Consider the following 22,484-nt stretch of genomic DNA (forward strand, 5'->3'; position numbering starts at 1 on the left):
GAAAAAGAGGGATAGGATAGAGAACTTTAGGAGCAAGAAGTATACAGAAAAAAAATTTATTTGTTTCTTCAAAGATGGAAAACTTGACAGTGTTTTAAACTGACAGCAGTGAAGAGATGGGAAAGAAACTCAAGACAACAGAAGAAACATACTGAAGGAATACCATTCTAAAGTAGATGAGCAGTTAAAATGGGGACAACGAGTAGTATTTTTGCTTAGAAGAAATGAAAAAACAAGTATTTCCCTAGGATCAAAGGAAATGAAGACCAATGGGTAAAAATACAAGCGAGGGGGATTGCAAGAATAGAACAGATAGTTTGAGGACAGCATTCAAAGTTCGCACTTGCTGCCTGAGTTAAGCAGCTAGCCTAAGATCCATCTTCCCTTTTACAGGGGAAAATGGTATATGCTTCCCTGAAAGTAAGAAAGCAGATGACCTGCTAGGATCTCCTTGTAAATACACTAATGACAGACTTCCTAGCAAACAAACTGAAGGATTTTCACTAGGGGAATTTATCTATATACTGCTTTTGGCAGAATATGTCTGAATTGCTTATGAAAAATAAAGATGGAATCTAAAAATATATAAGACAGTTCCCTGAAAAACGTCCATCTATGCTATATCACTGAGTATAAAATGGAGATGCTTCATATTGAGATGGCTCCTCCTGCATAAATGAGGTCACTGGCATATACCCAACCCTCCAAACCTCATCCAACATCCTGGGTCAGGGCCCATTAGATGCAGAAAGAAAGGTCCTAGGGAGCAAGAGGGATATTCCAGAGCACCCCCTACTGCACCTATCTCTTTTGAAACCTGATAAGAGTTCTGATTTATGTGAATCTCTCTTGGCAATAAAATTCTTAATGTTTCTCACTGACACATAAACTAATCACTGTGTAGTATTGAGATAGCTAGCTGAGTACAACAATAATTTTGTATAGAATTACAAATGTCTACAATAAAGAGGCTAACAGAGAGATTTAAAAGAATTAGTAGGTAGTCTGTTTTAGATGGGATGTATCAAACTAAGAACAACAGAAGATATATATATATATACACACAAGGCATTTCAGAGCAAACTTTTAGCATGAGTAAAATAATCAATGAATGAGATTATAAAAGTGATAAAAATGACAGCTACTCTAATTTAGAAACGGTTAGATTTTTTAAAAAGTCATCACATAGGAAGACTGTGAAATTGTATATGCAGATTCGCTTGTAAATTACACTGTTTTACACTTACATTACAAATATGATAGTTTGTGAGACAATTATAAATGTCTCAATTTTAAAATTACTTAAAAACAGTATGAATATATTTAGTTATTTCTATTTTTTAAATCTAATGGTCAATATTGAATATAATTCTTCACTAGTAATATATTTCTTGACCTTTGGAGTCAGAATTTCTTTGGCTTATTTAATTTATTAATGTTAATGTAATGTGTTTAAATTTCAACATCATAAAATAACTCTATAAAATAAATTTTCTTCATTGTCTAAAATGAATAACGTACAAACCTCAGATTCCAGTGACTGTCACCTCAGAAAAGGTAGTTAGTTTACTGAAGGTCAATTCTGTGCTGCAAATTGTGCAACATCTATTCAGATGGTCAGAGATTTGTCACAGATCCTGAATCAATAAATATTATTACTTTTGCTATGGAAGCTGTGCCAGCCCATTCAGTTACCTAAATAAGGAACAAAGCAGTTGTCCTCTCACAGAAAATTAAGAGATAAACTTCATCCAGTTAAAAATAATATAACTTGAAAAATAAAAGATAAACAATCTTAGTTTTCTAACTTCTTAATTTTAAAGGGATATGAACTATTAATATCTAAAGTATATCCTAAATTAGTATGGTTACAGGAAAAAGATATCTAATTCTCCTTTACTACTGTCCTTTTAAATTATTTTCTTAGTAAATAAGTACAGTTTTTAATTAGGCTTTTAACATACATTATTTCATACTGCTACTGTTACAACATGACTATAGTAAGTTTAGTAATGTAGGAGGTAGAGCAATGTGGCTGAATAGAACCCCAAGTGATTGTCCCCACATCGGAACACCAAACTGAACAAATATTCAGGCAAGAAAGCACATTCATAAGAACCAAATGTCAGGTGAGCAGTCATAGTACCTGGTTTTAATAACACGTCAAGGAGAGGCACTAAAGAGGATAGGAAAGACAGTGTTGCATTGCCCAAGCCAACATCCCTCCATCCTCTGGCAGCACAAAGACAGAAAATTTGTGAGCTTGTGGGAGGGAGAGTGAAGTGATTGTGAGGCTTTACATTGGAACTCGGTGCTGTCTTGTCACAAGAGAACACAACACAGAACTGAATTCTGCCCGCGCTCACAGAGAAACCGTTTAGGCCCTGTCAGAGGAGAATTCGCCCTCCTAGGGGTAGGAATCTGAGCTCCAGCTAGCTCCACCACTAGCTGACCAAAGTGGTATGGGGTCCTGAATAACTTTGAAAGACAGGTCACAAGAACTTCAGTCCTTGGGCAAGTCCCGGTTCTGCACTGGACGTGGAGCCAGTGGACTTGGGGTACACATGACCAAGTGAGACACCACCTGTGGCAGCCAAGAGAGTGCTTGCATCACCCCTCCCCCAATGCCAGCTGTGCAGCATGAGGGAGACTCCTTCTGCTTGAGGAAAGGAGAGGGAGGAGTATAGAGGACTCTGTCTTGCAACTGGGAACCAGCTCAGCTACACTAAAATGAAGCACCCAGCATATTCCTGAAGCCACTGATTCTAAGCCCTAGTGCCTGGATGGCATTTCAAGACCCAGCCTGGGCTAAAAGGGAACCTGCTGCCTGGAAGGAAGGATCCAGACCTGGCAGGATTCACCATTTGCTAACTAAAGAACATTTGAACCTTGAGTAAACATCAGTGGTAGCCATGCAGCAGACCCAGTACTGCACTGGCTTCAGGCATGACCCAGTGCAGTCCCTGAAGCTGTGGTGGCAATGAAAATACTTACATTACCCCCTCCCTCAGCTCCAGGCTACCTTACCACAGAGTCTCCTTCTGTTTGGTGGAAAGTGAAGGAAGAGAAAAAGAGACTTTGCCTGGTAATCCAGGGAATTCTTTCCAACTTGCTCATACCCACCAACGCAGAACCTCTGGGAGTCGGCAAGAGTTACAGAGTTTAAAGGGCTTAGGGTGCACCTCCTTGTGCTGATATTGTTGTGGTAACCAAAAACTTAGATCACAACATTCAATTCCCTTTGAATACCTGGAAAGCCTTCTCAAGAAGAATGGGTATAAACAAGCCAAGACTGTGAAGATTAGAATAAATACCAAACTCACCAAAGTCCAGAAATCAGTGAACAGCCACCAGCATCAAGAGCATACAGAAAAACAAGACTTCACCAAATGAACAAAATAAGGCATCAGTGAGTAATTCTACAGAGAAATGTGACCTGTCAGAGAATTTTTTAAAACTGTTTTGAGAAAGGTCAATGAACTTCAAGAAAATACAAAGAAAGAATTCAGAATTCTATCAGAGAAATTTAACAAACAGATTGAAATTTTTTTTTCAATTAAGCAGAAATTCTGGAGCTGAAAAGTTCGGTTTTTCAAAATTGAAGAGAAATTCAATGTTTCAAAATTGAAGAGACACAGAGAAATGCATCAGTGTCTCAATGGCAAAATTGATCAAGCAAAAGAAACACAATTTGTGAGCTTCATGAAGGCAGGTTACTTGAAAATACACAGGTAGAGGAGAAAAAAAGACAAGAGAATGAAGTGCACCTTCAAGATCTAGAAAATATCAAAAGGACAGATCAAAGAGTTATTGGTCTTAAAAAGGAGTTAGAAAGAAACTTGGTGTTACACAGTATACTCAAAGAAATAACAAGAGAGAACTTTTTCAATCTAGAGAAAGATATCAGTATTCAGGTACAAGAAGGTCATAGAACACCAAGAAGATTTAACCCAAATAAGACTACCTCAAGACACTTAATAATCAAACTCTCGAAGGTCAAAAATAAAGAAAGTATCCTAAAACAGCAAGAGAAAAGAAACAACACACAAAGGAGCTGTAATCCATCAGGCAGCAACATCTTCAGTGGAAACCTTACAGGTCAGAAGGAAAACACTTTTATCCTAGAATATTATATCTAGCAAAAATATCCTTCAAACATAAAGAAGAAATAAGCTTTCCTAGACAAACAAAACTTGAGGGATTTCATCAACTCCAGGCTTGTTCTACAAGAAATGCTAAAGGCAATTTTTCAATCTGAAAGAAAAGGACATTAGTGAGCAATAAGAAATCATCTAAGGGTACAAAACTCACTGTGAATAGTAAGTGTACACTCAAATACAGAATACTCTAACAGTGTAATTGGGCTGTGTAAGCCCCTCATCTTTTTCTCTTTTTTTGAGAAGCAGTTTCACTCTTACTGCCCATTGCCCAGGCTGGAGTGCAACGGTGAGATTTCGGTTCATCACAACCTCCACCTCCGAGTTCAAGCGATTTTCCTGCCTCAGTCTCCAGAGTAGCTGGGATTACAGACATAATCTACCATGCCCGGCTAATTTTGTATTTTTAGTTGAGATGGGGTTTCTCCATGTTGGTCATGCTAGTCTCAAACTCCTGACCTCAGGTGATCCACTCGCTTCGGCCTCCCAAAGTGCTGGGATTACAGCATGAGTCATTGCGCCCAGCCTGCCCCCATCTTAATTAGAAAGACTAAAAGACAAACATCAAAAATAACAACTATAAATTTTTAAGAGATAGATAGTACAAAAAGATAGAAACAGAAACAACAAAATGTTCAAAAGCAAGGGGAGGATGGAGTTAAAGTGTAGAGATTTATTTTCTCTTTGTAGGTTTGTTTGTTTTTGGGTTTTGATTTTTGTAACCAGAGTTAAGTTGCCATCAGTTTAAAATAATGGATTTTAAGATGTTATTTGCAAGCTTCATGGTAACCTCAAATCTACAAAACTGCAACAGATATACAAAAATCAAAGAGCAAAGAAGTTAAAACTATAAGAAAAAAATAACTTTTAAACAAAGGAAGACAGGAAGGAAGGAAAGGAAAGAAGGGAAGGGAAAAGGAAAGGGAAGGAAGGGAAAGGAAGGCAAAGGAGAGGGAAGGGAGAGGGAAGGAAGAGGGAAAGGAGAGGGAACGGAGAGGGAAGGGAGAGGGAAGAGAGAGGGAAGGGAGAGGGAAAGGAGAGAGAAGGGAAAGGGAAAGGAAGGGAAGGGAAGGAAAGGGAAGGGAAGGGAAGGTAAAGGAAGGGAAGGGAAGGGGAAGGGAAAGGGAAAGGGGAAGGGGAAGGGAAGGGGAGAGATGGGAAGGGGAAGGAAAAGGGAAGGGAATGGAAGGGGAAGAGAAGGGAAGGGGAAGGGGAAGGGAAAGAGAAGGGAAGGGGAAGGAAAGGGGAAGGGAAGGGAAGGGAAGGGAAGGGGAAGGGAAGGAGAAGGGGAAAGGGAAGAGAAGGGGAAGGGAATGGAAGGGGAAGGGGAAAGGGGAGGGAAGGGGAAGGAGAAGGGGAAAGGGAAGCGAAGGAGAAAGGAAGGGAAGGAGAAGGGAAGGGGAAGAGGAAAGGGAAGAGAAGGGGAAGGGGAAAGGGAAGAAAAGGGGAAGGGGAAAGGGAAGGAAAGGGGAAGGGAAGTGAAGGGGAGGAGGAAAGGGAAGGGAAGGGGAAGGGGAAAAGGAAGGGAAGGCAAGGGGAAGGGAAGGGAAGGGAAAGGGGAACAGGAAGGGAAGGGGAAGGGAAGAGAAAGGAAAGAGGAAAGGGAAAGGAAGGGGAAGGGGAAGGGAAGGGGAAGGGAAGAGAAGGGGAAGGGGAAAGGGAAGGGAAGAGAAGGGGAAGGGGAAAGGGAAGGGAAGAGAAGGGGAAGGGGAAAGGGAAGGGAAGAGAAGGGGAAGGGGAAAGGGAAGGGAAGAGAAGGGGAAGGAGAAAGGGAAAGGTAAGGGAAGGGGAAGCGAAGAGAAGGTGAAGGAGAAGAGGAAGGGGAAGGAAAGGGGCAGGGAAGGGAAGGGGAAGGGAAGAGAATGGGAAGGGTAAACGGGGAGGGGAGGGGAGGGGAGGGGAGGAGAAGGAAGGGAAGGGAAAGGAAGGGAAGGGAAGGGAAGGGAAGGGAAGGGAAGGGAAGGGAAGGGAAGGGAAGGGAAGGGAAGGGAAGGGAAGGGAAGGGAATCCCACTACTGGGTATCTACCCAGAGGAAAATTTGTCATTACACGAAAAAGATCCTTGCTCCACGCATGTAGCAGCACAATTCACAATTGCAAAAACATGGAACCAAACCAAATGCCCATCAATGAGTGGATAAAGAAACTGTGGTATATACATACAATGGAATACTACTCAGCTATAAAAAGGAATGAATTAATGGCATTCACAGCAACCTGGATGGAATTGGAGACTCAAAATTAGTGGAAGAAAAAAGTAATAATGATCAGAGCACAAATAAATGCAACAAAAAAATTACAAGATATCAATGAAATGGAAAGTTGGCTTTTTGAAAAAATATCAAAAATCAACAAACCTTTAGCCAGGCTAAGAAAAAAGAGAGAAGGCCCAAATAAAATCAGAGCTAAAAAAGGAGACACTACAACCAATACTGTAGAAATGTAAAGGATCATTAGAGACTACTATTAGCAACTATATGCCAATAAATGGAAAAACCTAGAAGAAATGGATAGATTCCTAGCCACATACAACCTACCAACACTGATCCATGAAGAAATCCTAAACCTGAATAGATGAATAACAAGTAACAAGATAAGCCATCATAAAAAGTCTCCCATCAAAGAAAAGCCCGGAACGCAATGGCTTCACTGCTGAATTCTAACAAACATTTAAAGAAAAATTAATACCAATCCTAGATTAACTATTCCAAAAGATACAGAAGACTTCTGAACTCATTCCATGAGGGCAATATTACCCTGATCACAAAATCAGACAAAAACACAAGAAAAAAAAAAGAAACTACAAGCCAATATCTCAGATGAGCAAAGATGTAAAAATCCAGAGAGAAAGGTCAGGTTACCCACAAAGGAAAGTCCATCAGAATAACAGCTGATCTCTCCGCAGAAACTCCACAAGCCAGAAGAGAGTGGGGGCCAATAGTCAACATTCTTCAAGAAAAGAATTTTCAACCCAGAATTTCATATCCAGCCAAACTAAGCTTTATAAGTGAAGGAGAAATAAAATCCTTTACAGACAAGCAAATGTTGAGAGATTTTGTTACCACCAGGCCTGCCCTACAAGAGCTCCTGAAGGAAGCACTAATCATGGAAAGGAACAACCAGTAGCAGCCACTGCAAAAACATGCCAAAATGTAAAGATGATCGATGCTAGGAAGAAACTGCATCAACTAACGAGCAAAATAACCAGCTAACATCATAATGTCAGGATCAAATTCACACCTTACAATATTAACCTTAAATGTAAATGGGCTAAATGCTCCAATTAAAATACACAGACTGGCAAATTGGATAAAGAGTCAAGACCCATTAGTGTGCTATATTGAGGAATCCCATCTCACGTGCAGAGGCACAGAGAGGCTCAAATAAAAGGGGATGGGGGAAGACCTACCAAGCAAATGGAAAACAAAAAAGGCAGGGGTTGCAATTCTAATCTCTGATAAAACAGACTTTAAATCAACAAAGATCAAAAGAGACAAAGAAGGCCATTACATAATGGTAAAGGGATCAATTCAACAAGAAGAGCTAACTATCCTAAATATATATGCACCCAATACAGGAGCACCCAGACTTATAAAGCAAGTCTTTAGAGACCTACAAAGAGACTTAGATTCTCACACAATAATAATGGGAGACTTTACACCCTACTGTCAACATTAGAAAGGTCAATGAGACAGAAAATTAACAAGGATATCCAGAAATTGAACTGAGCTCTGCACCAAGTGGACCTAACAGACATCTACAGAACTCCCCACCCAAAATCAACAGAATATACATTCTTCTCAGCACCACATCGCACTTATTCCAAAATTGACCACATAGTTGGAAGTAAAGCACTCCTCAGCAAATGTAAAAGAACAGAAATTATAACAAACTCTCTCAGACCACAGTGCAATCAAACTAGAATTCAGTATTAAGAAACTCATTCAAAACCGCTCAACTACATGGAAACTGAACAACCTGCACCTGAATGACTACTGGGTAAATAACAAAATGAAGGCAGAAATAAAGATGTTCTTTGAAACCAATGAGAACAAAGACACAACATATCAGAATCTCTGGGACACATTTAAAGCAGTGAGTAGAGGGAAATTTATAGCACTACCATGACCACAAGAGAAAGCAGGAAAAATCTAAAATTGACACCCTAACATCACAATTAAAAGAACCAGAGAAGCAAGAGCAAACACATTCAAATGCTGCAGAAGGCAAGAAATAACTAAGATCAGAGCAGAACTGAAGGAGATAGAGACACAAAAAACCCTCCAAAAAATCAATGAATCCAGGAGCTGGTTTTTTGAAAAGATCAACAAAATTGATAGACCACAAGCAAGACTAACAAAGAAGAAAAGAGAGAAGAATCAAATAGAAACAATAAAAAAATGATAAAGGGGATATCATCACTGGTCCCACAGAAATACAAACTACCATCAGAGAATACTGTAAACACTTCTATGCAAATAAATGAAAAAATCTAGAAGAAATGGATAAATTCCTGGACACATACACCTTCCCAATACTAATCCAGGAAGAAGTTGAATCTCTGAATAGACCAATAACAGGTTCTGAAATTGAGGCAACAATTAATAGCCTACCAACCAAAAGAAGTCCAGGACCAGATGGATTCACAGTCAAATTCTACCAGAGGTAAAAGGAGGAGCTGATACTACTCCTTCTGAAACTACTCCAATCAATAGAAAAAAAAAAAGGAATCCTCCATAACTCCTTTTATGAGGCCAGCATCATCCTGATACCAAAGCCTGACAGAGATACAACAAAAAAAGGGAATTTTAGACCAATATCCCTGATGAAAATCAGTGCAAAATCCTCAATAAAATACTGGCAACCTGAATCCAGAAACATATCAAAAAACTTATCCATCATGACCAACTGGGCTTCATCCCTGGGATGAAAGGCTGGTTCAACATAAGCAAATCAATAAACACAATCCAGCATATAAACAGAACCAACAAAAACCACATGATTATCTCAATAGATGCAGAAAAGGCCTTTGACAAAATTCAACAGCCCTTCATGCTAAAAACTCTCAATAAATTCGGTATTGATGGGATGTATCTCAAAATAATAAGAGCTATTTATGACAAACCCATGGCCAATATCATACTGAATGGGCAAAAACTGGAAGCATTCCCTTGGAAAACTGGCAGAAGACAGGGATGACCTCTCTCACCACTGCTATTCAACATAGTGTTGGAAGTTCTGGCTAGGGCAATCAGGCAGCAGAAAGAAATAAAGGGTATTCAGTTAGGAAAAGAGGAAGTCAAATTGTCCCTGTTGCAGATGACATGATTGTATATCTAGAAAAACCCCATTGTTTCAGCCCAAAATCTCCTTAGGCTGATAAGCAACTTCAGCAAAGTCTCAGGATACAAAATCAATGTGCAAAAATCACAAGCATTCTTATACAACAATAACAGACAAACAGAGAGCCAAATCATGAGTGAACTCCCATTCACAATTGCTTCAAAGAGAATAAAATACCTAGGAATCCAACTTACAAGGATGTGAAGGATCTCTTCAAGGAGAACTAGAAACCACTGCTCAACAAAATAAAAGAGGATATCAACAAATGAAAGAATATTCCATGCTCATGGATAGGAAAAATCAGTATCGTGAAAATGGCCATACTGCCCAAGGTAATTTATACATTCAATGCCATCCCCATCAAGCTACCAATGACTTTCGTCACAGAATTGGAAAAAACTACTTTAAAGTTCATATGGAACCAAAAAAGAGCCCGCATTGCCAAGTCAATCCTAAGCCAAAAAAAGAAAGCTGGAGGCATCACGCTACCTGACTTCAAACTGTACTACAAGGCTACAGTAACCAAAACAGCATGGTACTGCTACCAAAACAGAGATATAGACCAATGGAACAGAACAGAGCCCTCAGAAATAATACCACACATCTACAACCATCTGATCTTTGATAAACCTGACAAAAACAAGAAATGAGGAAAGGATTCCATATTTAACAAATGGTGCTGGGAAAACTGGCTAGCCATATGTAGAAAGCTGAAACTGGATCCATTCCTTACACCTTATACAAAAAATTAATTTGAGATGGATTAAAGACTTAAATGTTAAACCTAAAACCACAAAAACCCTAGAAGAAAACCTAGGCAATACCATTCAGGACATAGGCATGGGCAAGGACTTCATGTCTAAAACACCAAAAGCAACGACAACAAAAGCCAAAATTGACAAATGGGATCTAATTAAACTAAAGAGCTTCTGCACAGCAAAAGAAACTACCATCACAGTGAACAGGCAACCTACAGAATGAGAGAACATTTTTGCAATCTACTCATCTGACAAAGGGCTAATATCCAGAATCTACAAAGAACTCAAACAAATTTACAAGAAAAAAATCAAACAACCACATCAAAAAGTGGGTGAAGGATATGAAGGGACACTTCTCAAAAGAAGACATTGACGCAGTCAACAGACACATGAATAAATGCGCATCATCACTGGCCATCAGAGAAATGCAAATCAAAACCACAGTGAGATACCATCTCATACCAGTTAGAATGGTGATCATTAAAAAGTCAGGAAACAACAGATGCTGGAGAGGATGTGGAGAAATAGGAACGCTTTTACACTGTTGGTGGGACTGTAAACTAGTTCAACCATTGTGGAAGACAGTGTTGCGATTACTCAGGATCTACAGCTAGAAATACCATTTGACCCTTCCATCTCATCGCTGGGTATATACCCAAAGGATTATAAGTCATGCTGCTATAAAGACACATGCACACATGTTTATTGCAGCACTATTCACAATAGCAAAGACAAAATCAATGCAAATGTCCAACAATGATAGACTGGATTAAGAAAATGTGGCACATATACACCATGGAATACTATGCAGCCATAAAAAATGATGAGTTCATGTCCTTTGTAGGGACATGGATGAAGCTGGAAACCATCATTCTCAGGAAAGTATCACAAGGACAAAAAAACAAACACCACATGTTCTCACTGACAGGTGGGAATTGAACAATGAGAACACTTGGACACAAGAAGGGGAACATCACACACTGAGACCTGTTGTGAGGTGGGGGAATGGGGGAGGGATAGCATTAGGAGATATACCTAATGTAAATGACAAGTTAATGGGTGCAGCACACCAACATGGCACATGTATACATATGTAACAAACCTGCACATTGTGCACATGTACCCTAGAACTTAAAGTATAATTAAAATAAATAAATAAATAATAAATAAATAATTGTATATAATAAAAATCCGCACTTACCTAAGCAATCTACAGATTGAATGCAATCCATATTAAAATACCAATGGCATTCTTCACAGATATAGAAAAATAATCCTAAAATTTTGATGTAACTATTCAAAATACCCAGAATAGCCAAAGCCATTGTAAGCAAAAAGAATAAAACTGGAGGAATCATATTACCTGACTTCAAATTATATTACAAAGCTATAATAACCAAAATAGCATGGTAGTATAATACAAAAAGACACACAGACCAATGGAACAGAGTAGAGATCCCAGAAATAAATCCACACATACGCAGTGAATTCATTTTCAACAAAAGTGCCAAGAACATACATAGGGGAAAGGACAGACTCCTCAATAAATGGTGCTGGAAAACTGGATATCCACATGCAGAGAATGAACCTACACTCCTATCTTTTGCCATGTATAAAAATCAAATCAAAATGGATTAACACTTAAATCTAAGACCTCAAACTATGGAACTATGGAAGAAAACATTAGGGAAACTCTCCAGGACATTGGTCTTGGCAAAAATGTCCTGAGTAAGACTTCAAAAACACAGGCAACCAAAGCATAAATGGACAAATGGGATCACATCAAGCTAAAAAGCTTCTGCACAGCAAAGGAAACAATCAACAAAGTAAAGACAACCCACAGAAGGGGAGAAAATATTTGCAAACTATCTATCAGACAAGGTATTAATACTCAGAATATATAAGGAGCTAAAACAACTCAATAGAAAAGAAAACTAAATAATCCAATTTAAAAATAGGTAAAAATATCTGAAGAGACATTTTCAAAAGAAGACATGCAAATGGACAACAGGCATATAAAAAATGTATTTTATCCAAAAGAGAGGCAAATAACAAATGCTAACAGGATGTCGAGAAAAGGAACCCTTGTACACTGTTGATGAAAATGTAAAGTAGAACAACCACTATGGAGAACATTTTGGAGATTCCTCGAAAAACTAAAAATAGAGCAATCATATGATCCAGCTTTCCCACTGCTAGGTACGCACTCAAAAAAAAGAAATTAATGTATCAATGAGATATCTGCATTCTCATGTTTATTGCAGCACTATTCACAATAGCCAGGAAATGCAATCAACTTAAGTGTCCATCAACAAGCAAAAGGATAAACAAAATGTGGTACACATACACAATGGAATATTATTCAGCCATAAAAAGCAAATGAGATCCTGTCATTTGCAACAACGTGAATGAAACTGCAGGACATTATTTTAAATAAAATAAACGAAGTGTGGAAAGATAAATTTTGCCTATCCTATTCATATATAGGAGCTAAAAATTAAAACATTTGAAGTCACAGAAATACAGAATAGAATGATGGGTACCAGGAGCTGGAAAGAGTAGTGGGGGGGTGGTAGGACATTAATGTATGCAAAAATATAGTTATGCAGAATGAATAAAATCTAGTACTTTATAGCAAAATAGGGTAACCATAGTCAAAAAATTATTTATTGTATATTTTAAAATAACAAAAAGTGGAATTAGAATGTTCCTAACAGAAACAAATGATAAATGCTTGAAGTGATAGATACCCCAATGACCTTGATGTGATTAGTATTAATATAAATTGCATTCCTGTATCAAAATATCACATGTACCACATAAATATATACACCTATTATGTATAATTATTATACAATAATAATTAAAAATTTAAAAAATAAGTTTAATAATGTTATCACAGAGGTAAAAATGTAAGTGTTAAGCATCACTCAAACCGATCTTCAAATCATTTAAAATGTCAGTTAAGTCTATGAATAGACTATGCCTAATTTTGCCCAACAAACATACAAATTGTGAAAGCTTCTAAATGAAAATGACTCATCTCAAAGTTCAGAAAGACAAAAATGATTGGAATATTTTTATTCAATCCTGCTTGTAAAGGCAACTCTGAATCTATAAGCTTATAAGAAATGAAGTGAGTTGGACTAGATAAAATATGCAGGGGATTTTTAAAATCTTCCCTTACCCATATGTGACCAAGATATTATATTTTAATGGGTTTAATGAATACCACAAATATTTGACTATTTCTTGTCCTCACTGTATGGCCAGTTCATAACTATTGCACTCATATAATCCTAGAAAACTTGTAGTATAGTTTGAAGTTAGGTAGCGTGATGCCTCCAGCTTTGTTCTTTTGGCTTAGGATTGTCTTGGCAATGCAGGCTCTTTTTTGAACAGACACTTCTCAAAAGAAGACATTTATACAGCCAACAGACACAGGAAAATATGCTCATCATCACTCACCATCAGATAAAGGCAAATCCAAACCACAATGAGATACCATCTCACACCAGTTAGAATGGCAATCATTAAAAGGTCAGGAAACAACAGGTGCTGGAGAGGATGTGGAGAAATAGGAACACTTTTACATGTTGGTGGGACTGTAAACTAGTTTAACAATTGTGGAAAACAGTGTGGCGATTCCTCAAGGATCTAGAACTAGAAATACCATTTGACCCAGCCATCCCATTACTGGGTATATACCCAAAGGATTATAAATCATGCTGCTATAAAGACACATGCACACGTATGTTTATTGTGGCACTATTCACAATAGCAAAGACTTGGAATCAACCCAAATGTCCCTCAGTGACAGACTAGATTAAGAAAATGTGGCACATACACACCATGGAATACTATGCAGCCACAAAAAAGGATGAGTTCCTGTCCTTTGTAGGGACATGGATGCAGCTGGAAACCATCATTTTCAGCAAACTATCACAATAACGAAAACCAAACACTGCATGTTCTCACTCATAGGTGGGAATTGAACAATGAGATCACTTGGACACAAGAAGGGGATCATCACACATCGGGGCCTATTGTGGGTGCAGCACACCAACATGGCACATGTATACATATGTAACAAACCTGCACGTTGTGCACATGTACCCTGGAACTCAAAATATATTAAAAATAAATTAATTAATTAAATAAATAATAAAAAAATAATCCTAGAAACCATTCTACAGGGCCGATAATCCTAAAATAAATTATGTTTCCACTGGAACAATGTCATAATTGGTATGGCCTTCCTGATCAAGGACTTAGTGTCGAAAAAGCAAGAGCTTTATCAGACAGTGCATCATAAGAAATATCTGTGTATTTGTATAATAAATTACAATGTCAAAATTGCGCATAAGCGCACCACACACAATTCTTGTTACTAGAAGCCTTAATTCACATCTATATAAACATATATCATTATTTAACTAGAAATTTTACCTTTAATTTATTCATATTTATTAGATGCCTATTTTTGCACCAGGTGCTATATTAATGACTGTAAGAAATGCCAGTATATACACAGTTCCTTCCATTTAAAAGACTGAAATCTTTAAGGTAAAATGAGACACATTCAAATAACTATGTGGTGAGTGTTATATGCATGATACAATTTAGAAGGGTACTGAAAGGAAAATATGATTAGTAACTGGAAAAACAAATAAAAGCATAAAGGATTAGGGCTGTTAATCTAAAATTTATGCCAGTTATCAACAAATGTAATTTCACGTTTAATGAGTGATACTTGTGATTTTCTTCCTTAAAATTTATAAGAATTGAGGAGAATGATTCATGTGGCTCCATTTCCTTAAAAATATTCATGGCTTCCATTTTTATTAGATGTCCCTGTAACCATGCAATATTTGCTTTAATTCTATTAACCATCAGTTACACTAAAAACTGCAATAGTTATTTTAATTCCCCAAAGCCCTAACATTTTCATACTGCAAGGTTTCATTCAGAATTTCAAGATTAAGAAGAGAAATTTTCAAAATCAGATCTTCTAATTATCATTTGTCTTCTTTGCTTTTTTTTTTTTTTGAGACAGAGTCTTTCTCTGTTGCCCAGGCTGGAGTGCAGTGGTGCGATCTCGGCTCACTGCAACCTCTGTTTCCCACATTCATGAGATTCTCCTGCCTCAGCCTCCCAAGTAGCTGGGAATATAGGCGCCCACCACTACGCCCGGCTTATTTTTTGTATTTTTAGTAGACACGGGGTTTCACCGTGTTAGCCAGGATGTTCTTGATCTCCTAACTTCATGACCCGCCTACCTTGGCCTCCCAAATTGCTGGGATTACAGGCATGAGCCACCGCGCCCAGCCTGTCTTGTTTTTAATTTCAAGCTCAAACAACTTTCATGCCATGAAACAGAAGTGTGAAGGTGCATATACCAAACGGGCCCAGTAGGATTCTTTTGCTCGGTGAATTGCACAAGTGGGGTGTTTTGAGACTGATTTTTATTTTTAATATTAATCACGAGATTCATTTTGTATGTTCTTCTTTACTGTCCCAACTTTCTTTCAGCATACCTGCTCAGCACTCACAGCTGGGTCTCAGTTAGAGAAATGAACAAAAGACACAAGAAACTTATGCATATATTTAACAGTGTCATTGACTGTGTGAAATAAGGCAATTTCACAGGGAAATTATGCATATATTTAACAGTGTCATTGACTGTGTGAAATAAGGCAATTTCCCGTTTCAGGGAAACGGGAGTTCATGGGCCCATTTTAAATGTTCTTAATTTTTTATTTCGATGCTCACAATCCAAATCAAGAATGCCCCACCCATTCTGAACTTAAAGATGGTCAAAATGGTTAAAGCAGTTGTATTGGCAAGATAATGTTTAACCTTATGTCTCCCTTTGGGAACTCAAAAATCCTCAAGTACTGTCTCTTTCATCTTTGATTCTTCGGAGCAGATTGTCAATAAATATTTATTATAAGAAACTGTGAATGCTTTAATGAATGAAGAATTATAATGAACAAAGAATAAGCTTACAAATGAGAAAACAGCAGGCCCCAGAAGAAAAGTAAATGAACAGTAAAGTGCTTGGCTATCTCAAATAGGGTACAATTAGTCTTATATATTATTCTACTATTATCAATAACTAAATTCTGCAGTTCAACATACCAAAAAATTAAAATGTGATATGAGATGTTAATGATCTGCAAGTAACTACTTCTTATTAATCAAATATAAATCTGATTTGTTCTTCTACCAAAGTCCTATAGTTATGTTTTTACTGTGTCATTCACAGTTTCCACATAAAAGCAGCAGGATGCTAAATGAAAGAAAACATGCTGTGTTAGAGTAAAACTGGCCATAAATGAAAGTTGTGTGAATCACTCAGCACAAACAGTACAGGGCAACTTTGCAAACGCATTTGCTGAGGAATCTGAAGACAATACAACTTTCAAAACCAACGGCTTGTTGCAATGAAAACAAATACTTACAAAAATAGTAAAGATTCCTTGAGTCAAGGAAAAAAGTAAACTTAGTTCACTTAAGATACACATCTCAAGGCCTTTAAGAAAGAGAGAATATTCTCAAGAATAAAATCTGTAATATATATGAATTCTTCAATTTCAGAGATGTTTGCATCTTTTCAACCACAAAGACCAGCACAGTATGAAGCACAAAGTCAGGGCCCATTCAATGTCTTTTGGCAAAAGGGAAAGAGGAGGCAAGCAGTAAATCTAGGTTAATTAAAAGAACTTGGATACAACAAAATATTTGGGAATATGATAGTCATTAAGTGCTCACCAAACCTGAGTCTCCACCTCTAGATACAGGAAAGTGATTATTCTTCTTGGCTGCTTTTGTTTCTAGTTTGGGCCATATGATTAGATCTGACCAATGAGTTGTGAGCAGAAGTAAAGTGATTCTCACAATTCAAAGTATTTTATTACAGGGACCTCCAGAGATCTCTTTCTTTTTTGCCATGGTGAAAGGCAATGTTTGCAAAGTTAGCTGCTTCAACAGCCTGAATACAGGAGGAGACACTGAACAGAACCCCGCCTTCCACAATAACCATGTAGCTTAAGTGAGAAAGAAATCCATATTATATAGAGTTGCTAGATTTGGAAGTTATTTTTTATTTATTTTATTTATTTACTTATTCTTTTTTTTTGAGAGGGAGTCTCACTTTGTCGTTCAAGCTGGAGTGTAGTGGTGTGATCTTGGCTCACTGCAATCTCCAAGTCCCAGGTTCAGGCCATTCTCTTGCCTCAGCCTCCTGAGAAGCTGGGATTACAGTCACCCACCACCGTGGCTAGCTAATTTTTATATTTTTACAAAATACAAATAGAGACAGGGTTTCACCATCTTGGCCAGGCTGGTCTCGAACTCCTGACCTCAAGCGATACCCCTGCCTCGGCCTCCCCAAGTGCTGGGACTACAGGCTTGAGCCACCACGCCCAGTGGTATTTTTTATCACTTAGCCAAGTTTACCCTGACTCATCCACTTAGGCATTTTTCCTTCCTTTAATGGTACCAGGTCTTTTGTATTGTTCATTATATATGAATCTACTCTCGCATTAACTTTTCTAGAGAGTAATCTTGAAAATATTTAGAATTAGAATTCACTGTGTAAAGCCGTTGGAGAACCCATGACAAATCCTTACATTTATACATTTATATACCATAATCTGGAGAGAAAGTTCCTGAAGTAAGTTCTTTAAAGAAATAAGTTCTTTAACTTTTTTCTAGAATGGCATTTTAAATTTTTTGGACAATCCCAAGGAAGGTATTCAGAAAGTTACTCATTAGAGAAAAATTGGAAAAATACTATAAAGTGGTTTGAAAAAATATAATAAATGTGAACACTTATCAAATTGTTCCAAATTTACTTTGGTTTCTTTTAATAAACCTAAGCAAATCCCAATTTGCTCTCGGCATTTGATGTTTGAAGAGTTCATACATCCTGTCCTTTCCCTTCCAGACTGAAATACCCTAGAAATACATAAAAACAATAGAACCGTGGTATATCTAACTATATCTAATCCATTAGGTAATATCTTTGGTCATTCAGGAAATGCTCAGCATCTTAATAAATAGAGCCATATTTTATTACGAAAATTGAAATCTCCATGAACTACATGAAGGTCTGCATTAATGCTAACATTAAAAATTAGGACTCATGAAGTATTACAAAACTCCCAAGTATGAATATCCTCTTTTGTGACAAAGTTCCTTTTTGATGGGATATCTCTCAGTAAGGACATAGATACTATTCATGAGCATTTCAAGAAACATGACCGCATTTTAAGTTCAGATTAAGCACTAAATATTGTTTCTGTTTTCCTCTTTTGTATCTCTTATAGAATGCTGCAGCCTAGTCTTAGAGCAAGCAAGGTTAGACTGCTTTAAATGTTTTAATTTTATTACACCAAATTGATGCAAACAATTGAAAAATGGCTCAAATTAATTTTAAATCTAATACATTTTCCCAAAAGATTGTAGGATTTGAACCTAGAAAGGATCCAAATCCAGATCCTATCTCTGCCATTTATGAGCTATGTCATTTTAGGCAAGCCGCTTATCTTCTCAGTGCCTTATTTTCCTCTTTTGCAAAATTTCATCACTACAGTATCATTTAATTTATAGTACTGTTGTGAGGACTGGATGTGATAAGACGTGTCAGGCATTAAAAGTAGTCCCTTGGTTCAAGCAAGCATTAAAAACACATGTTTCTATTATATTTGCTTTAAAATAAAATAACTGAACCATGGATGCATTCTTAAATACATGCAGTTGCTTAATTTTGGAAGAGGAATATAGAAATGTGTCACTTTTCACACATAGAGCTACAATTTTCCAAATATATGTCACTTGTTTCACATGTATCTAGAACTAAATAATCCCTACCATTTCTTCCTTACAGTGCTACAAGTAAAAAACATATTTCATGCGTTTTAAATTAATTAAGTGTAAAGTAACTGGCCAGGCATGGTGGCTCACACCTATAATCCCAGCACTTTGGGAGGTGATGTCAGTGGATCACCTGAGGTCAGGAGTTCAAGACCAATCAGGCCAACATGGTGAAACCACATCTCTACTAAAAATACAAAGATTAGCCTGGCATGGTAGCACACACTTGTGGTCCCAACTACTCAGGAGGCTGAGTCACAAGAATCACTTGAACCAGGGAGGAGAGGTTGCAGTGAGCCAAGATTACACCACTGCACTCCAGCCTGGGTGACAGAGCGAGGCTCTGCCTTAAAAAACTGAAAATGAAAATTAAAAAATGAATAAACTGTAAAGTAACTGAAAGATGAGACATAACTTGTGAAATCCAAAGGAAGATGGTAAGATCATGAAGTAGTTTTTGGTAGTTCTCTTTAGGAATTTCAAAAGTTCCAGTATTTAATTCAGTAATTTTCATCTGTAAATCCAATGAACATGTACAATATTTTAAGTTTTTGTTCCAACCCTGATAGACTGTCCACCACCATGGCAGTGGTGTCTTTCTGCCATCTAGTGGAAAAACTATACTACTACAGGCACACTTTTAAAAACTTAAATATAGGGCCCTCAAACAAACAAAACCACTTCTTTTGTTTCTTAAGTTTTAAATCTTAAAAGTGGATCTGAGGGCTGGGCGCGGTGGCCCACACTTGTAATCCCAGCACTCTGGGAGGCTGAGGCGGGTGGATCACTTGAGGTCAGGAGTTCAAAACCAGCCTGGCCAACATGGTGAAACCCCATCTCTACTAAAAATACAAAAATTAGCCGGGCATGGTGGCGGGTGCCTGTAATCCCAGCTACTCAGGAGGCTGAGGCAGGAGAATTGCTTGAACCTGGGCAGTGGAGGTTGCAGTGAACCAAGATCGTGCCAGTGCACACCAGCCTGGGCGACAGAGCAAGACTCTGTCTCAAAAAAAAAAAACAAAACAAAACAAAACAAAAACCTAAACCTGAGAAGAGTGACTTTGTGATATTATAAGCACTTTTTACATTTTATTTATTTATGTATGTATGTATTTATTTATTTTATTGAGACCAGGTCTCACTCTGTTGCCCAGGCTGAAGTGCGGGGTCGCAATAACTCACTGCAGCCTCCAACTCCTGGACCCAAGTGATCCTCCCACATCAGCCTTCTGAGTAGCTGGGACTACAGGTGTAAGCCACCACTTCTAGCTAATTATTAAATTTTTTTTTAGAGACGAGTTCTCGATACTTTGCCTAGGCTGGTCTCAAACTAGAATTATTTAAATTAAATGCAGTATGAAAAACACATGAGATAGGAGAGAATATGTAAAAGGCACAACTTTCAAAGTTGAATAGTGTACCCCTATTAATATAAATACCTCTCCATGAAGAAATAGTGAAAATGTTGTGATGATAAATGTTTTGTAATACTTCATTAGTCCTAACTTTTAATGGTGCATCAACTGGAAATCTTTTTTAACAAATTTTCATACTTAGATCAAAAATATCCATTGCAACAATAATAATACAACAGCCAATGCACAAAAGAACAAAATGAAGCATGAAATATATATTTCCATATGTAAAAATGTAAACACACACTCACATAGTCATTTTTTAGTGTAATGGAAACAAGATGCCTATTATCATTTGCTATTTTGTGGTTACAAATTTGCCCAGGATTAAGAAATGGCCACACCAGAAAAAAATGATTAAAACCTCTAACATCAAGCACAGTGATTTTGCTATCACACAATGTTACCTTACTAACTTAAGGTTTCTTCACAAAATAATTATCAGATCTCAATTACCTAATATTTTCATTTGAAACCCAATTACATAAAATAATAGAGATATCATAAGTGATTAATTTTTGAGGATTTTTCACATATATACATGGATAGGTAGGTAGAAAGATTATTTTAAAGGAACATTTTAGACAATAGATGTTAAATACTCTGCTGAAAAAGGACACATCTGTGAGAAGGTGAGCAAAGCGATCTCCAAAAGGCAATCACACTCTAATACTTGTGAAACTTGAGGCCAAATGGACCCAAAGCTGCAGTTCACCCCTCATCTCTTCCCATCCCTGAGTCTGTCTCATACTATGAGGGAGCTTCATACTAATGCCTCTGTGACACCCTAGTTCACACATAAAAACTCAGACCATGCCTCTCCCTATACACCCCACCTCCACCCTCATACTAAAAGCAGGTTCTACAATTTGGACCAGGAATAGGGTATCTTGATTACCTCCAATGTATGCAAGCATTGGATGGGCATTTCACATTGGTCCTCATAAGCTTCACACCAACTCCTCACCCTTTGTGGAAGGGCACTGCAGGAGGACAGTGAGGTTAGGGTCTACTAGGGACTAAGAGTGGTACCGGAGTCAGTGTGATTTACAAAAGGGTATTTTCTAGAGGGCTATATGGTGGAGAGAGGATGCGAAATAATGGTGTCAAAGGAGATCCTCATGTTCAGCATTTTTCCTAGTTTCTGTATTCAAGGGTCTTGTTCTAGAATAAAGAATGTCAAACTTTCCATGGAAGCAAGGAAGACAGGAACTAAAGACAGCTGTCATGGTGAACTCCATCCTGACCTAGACGAAAAATTTGTTTCTCTGACTTGTAATGTCAACTATGGAAACAAATTTTCCCTTCAAATATGAGGTGTTTATCCTGTAGTCTGTGTTCATTCTGCAAGAGGCATGAACATACCAGATACAGACAGTATTATTCTATTAGAGACAGACGTATGTATATACTTACCAAACTGTTCATTTTTGAAGATGAAGAACCTGCTCTTTGCTTTCTTAAACTATTAACTTCTTCTATATTTCCATCTTTTGGTTTCAAAATCATTCTGCTACTCCCTGCAGTGCCTTCTGACGAGGATCGCAGTCTCCTCTCTATAAATCTTCCTTCACGAAATGGACTGAGACTACTGGCAAGAACTATGGAAAGGAAAATAAATAAAAATGAAAGTAAATATTTAAATGTACTTTTTACAAATGTCCCACTGAGAGATCGCGGAAAACTCTTAGTGTTATTCACAGCTTCTCTATCATGAGAAAACTTTTACATATATAGCATCAGTTTAGTTCACTTAATCATGTTATCTCTTTGAAGCCCAAAACTTTTGGAGTCATCCTTGGTTGCTTCATAGCTCACATTAATCACATAAACAAACCCTGTCCTTATTTCCTTCAAACTGTATACAGAATCTGATTCCTTCTACCTCTCTTTCTAAGACCCTGGACCAAATCCAATCTATGCTTGTTTGG

The 22,484-nt window shown here is 37.5% G+C and overlaps 1 protein-coding gene across 27 annotated transcripts in view; it reads right to left on the minus strand.

Annotated features, from left to right (window-relative positions):
- The window catches only part of LOC105479621 (coiled-coil serine rich protein 1), a 1,449,255-nt gene that overhangs the window by 1,256,882 nt on the left and 169,889 nt on the right, over positions 1 to 22,484 (minus strand). For all 27 annotated transcript variants that reach the window (XM_071092580.1, XM_071092584.1, XM_011737666.3 and 24 more), the window contains exon 3: positions 21,970 to 22,154. In XM_071092580.1, the coding sequence (XP_070948681.1) occupies positions 21,970 to 22,154 (185 nt within the window). The remainder of the gene's footprint in view (positions 1 to 21,969; positions 22,155 to 22,484) is intronic.

The sequence above is a fragment of the Macaca nemestrina genome, chromosome 3 (genome assembly GCF_043159975.1).
Source record: "Macaca nemestrina isolate mMacNem1 chromosome 3, mMacNem.hap1, whole genome shotgun sequence".
Lineage (NCBI taxonomy): Eukaryota > Metazoa > Chordata > Mammalia > Primates > Cercopithecidae > Macaca > Macaca nemestrina.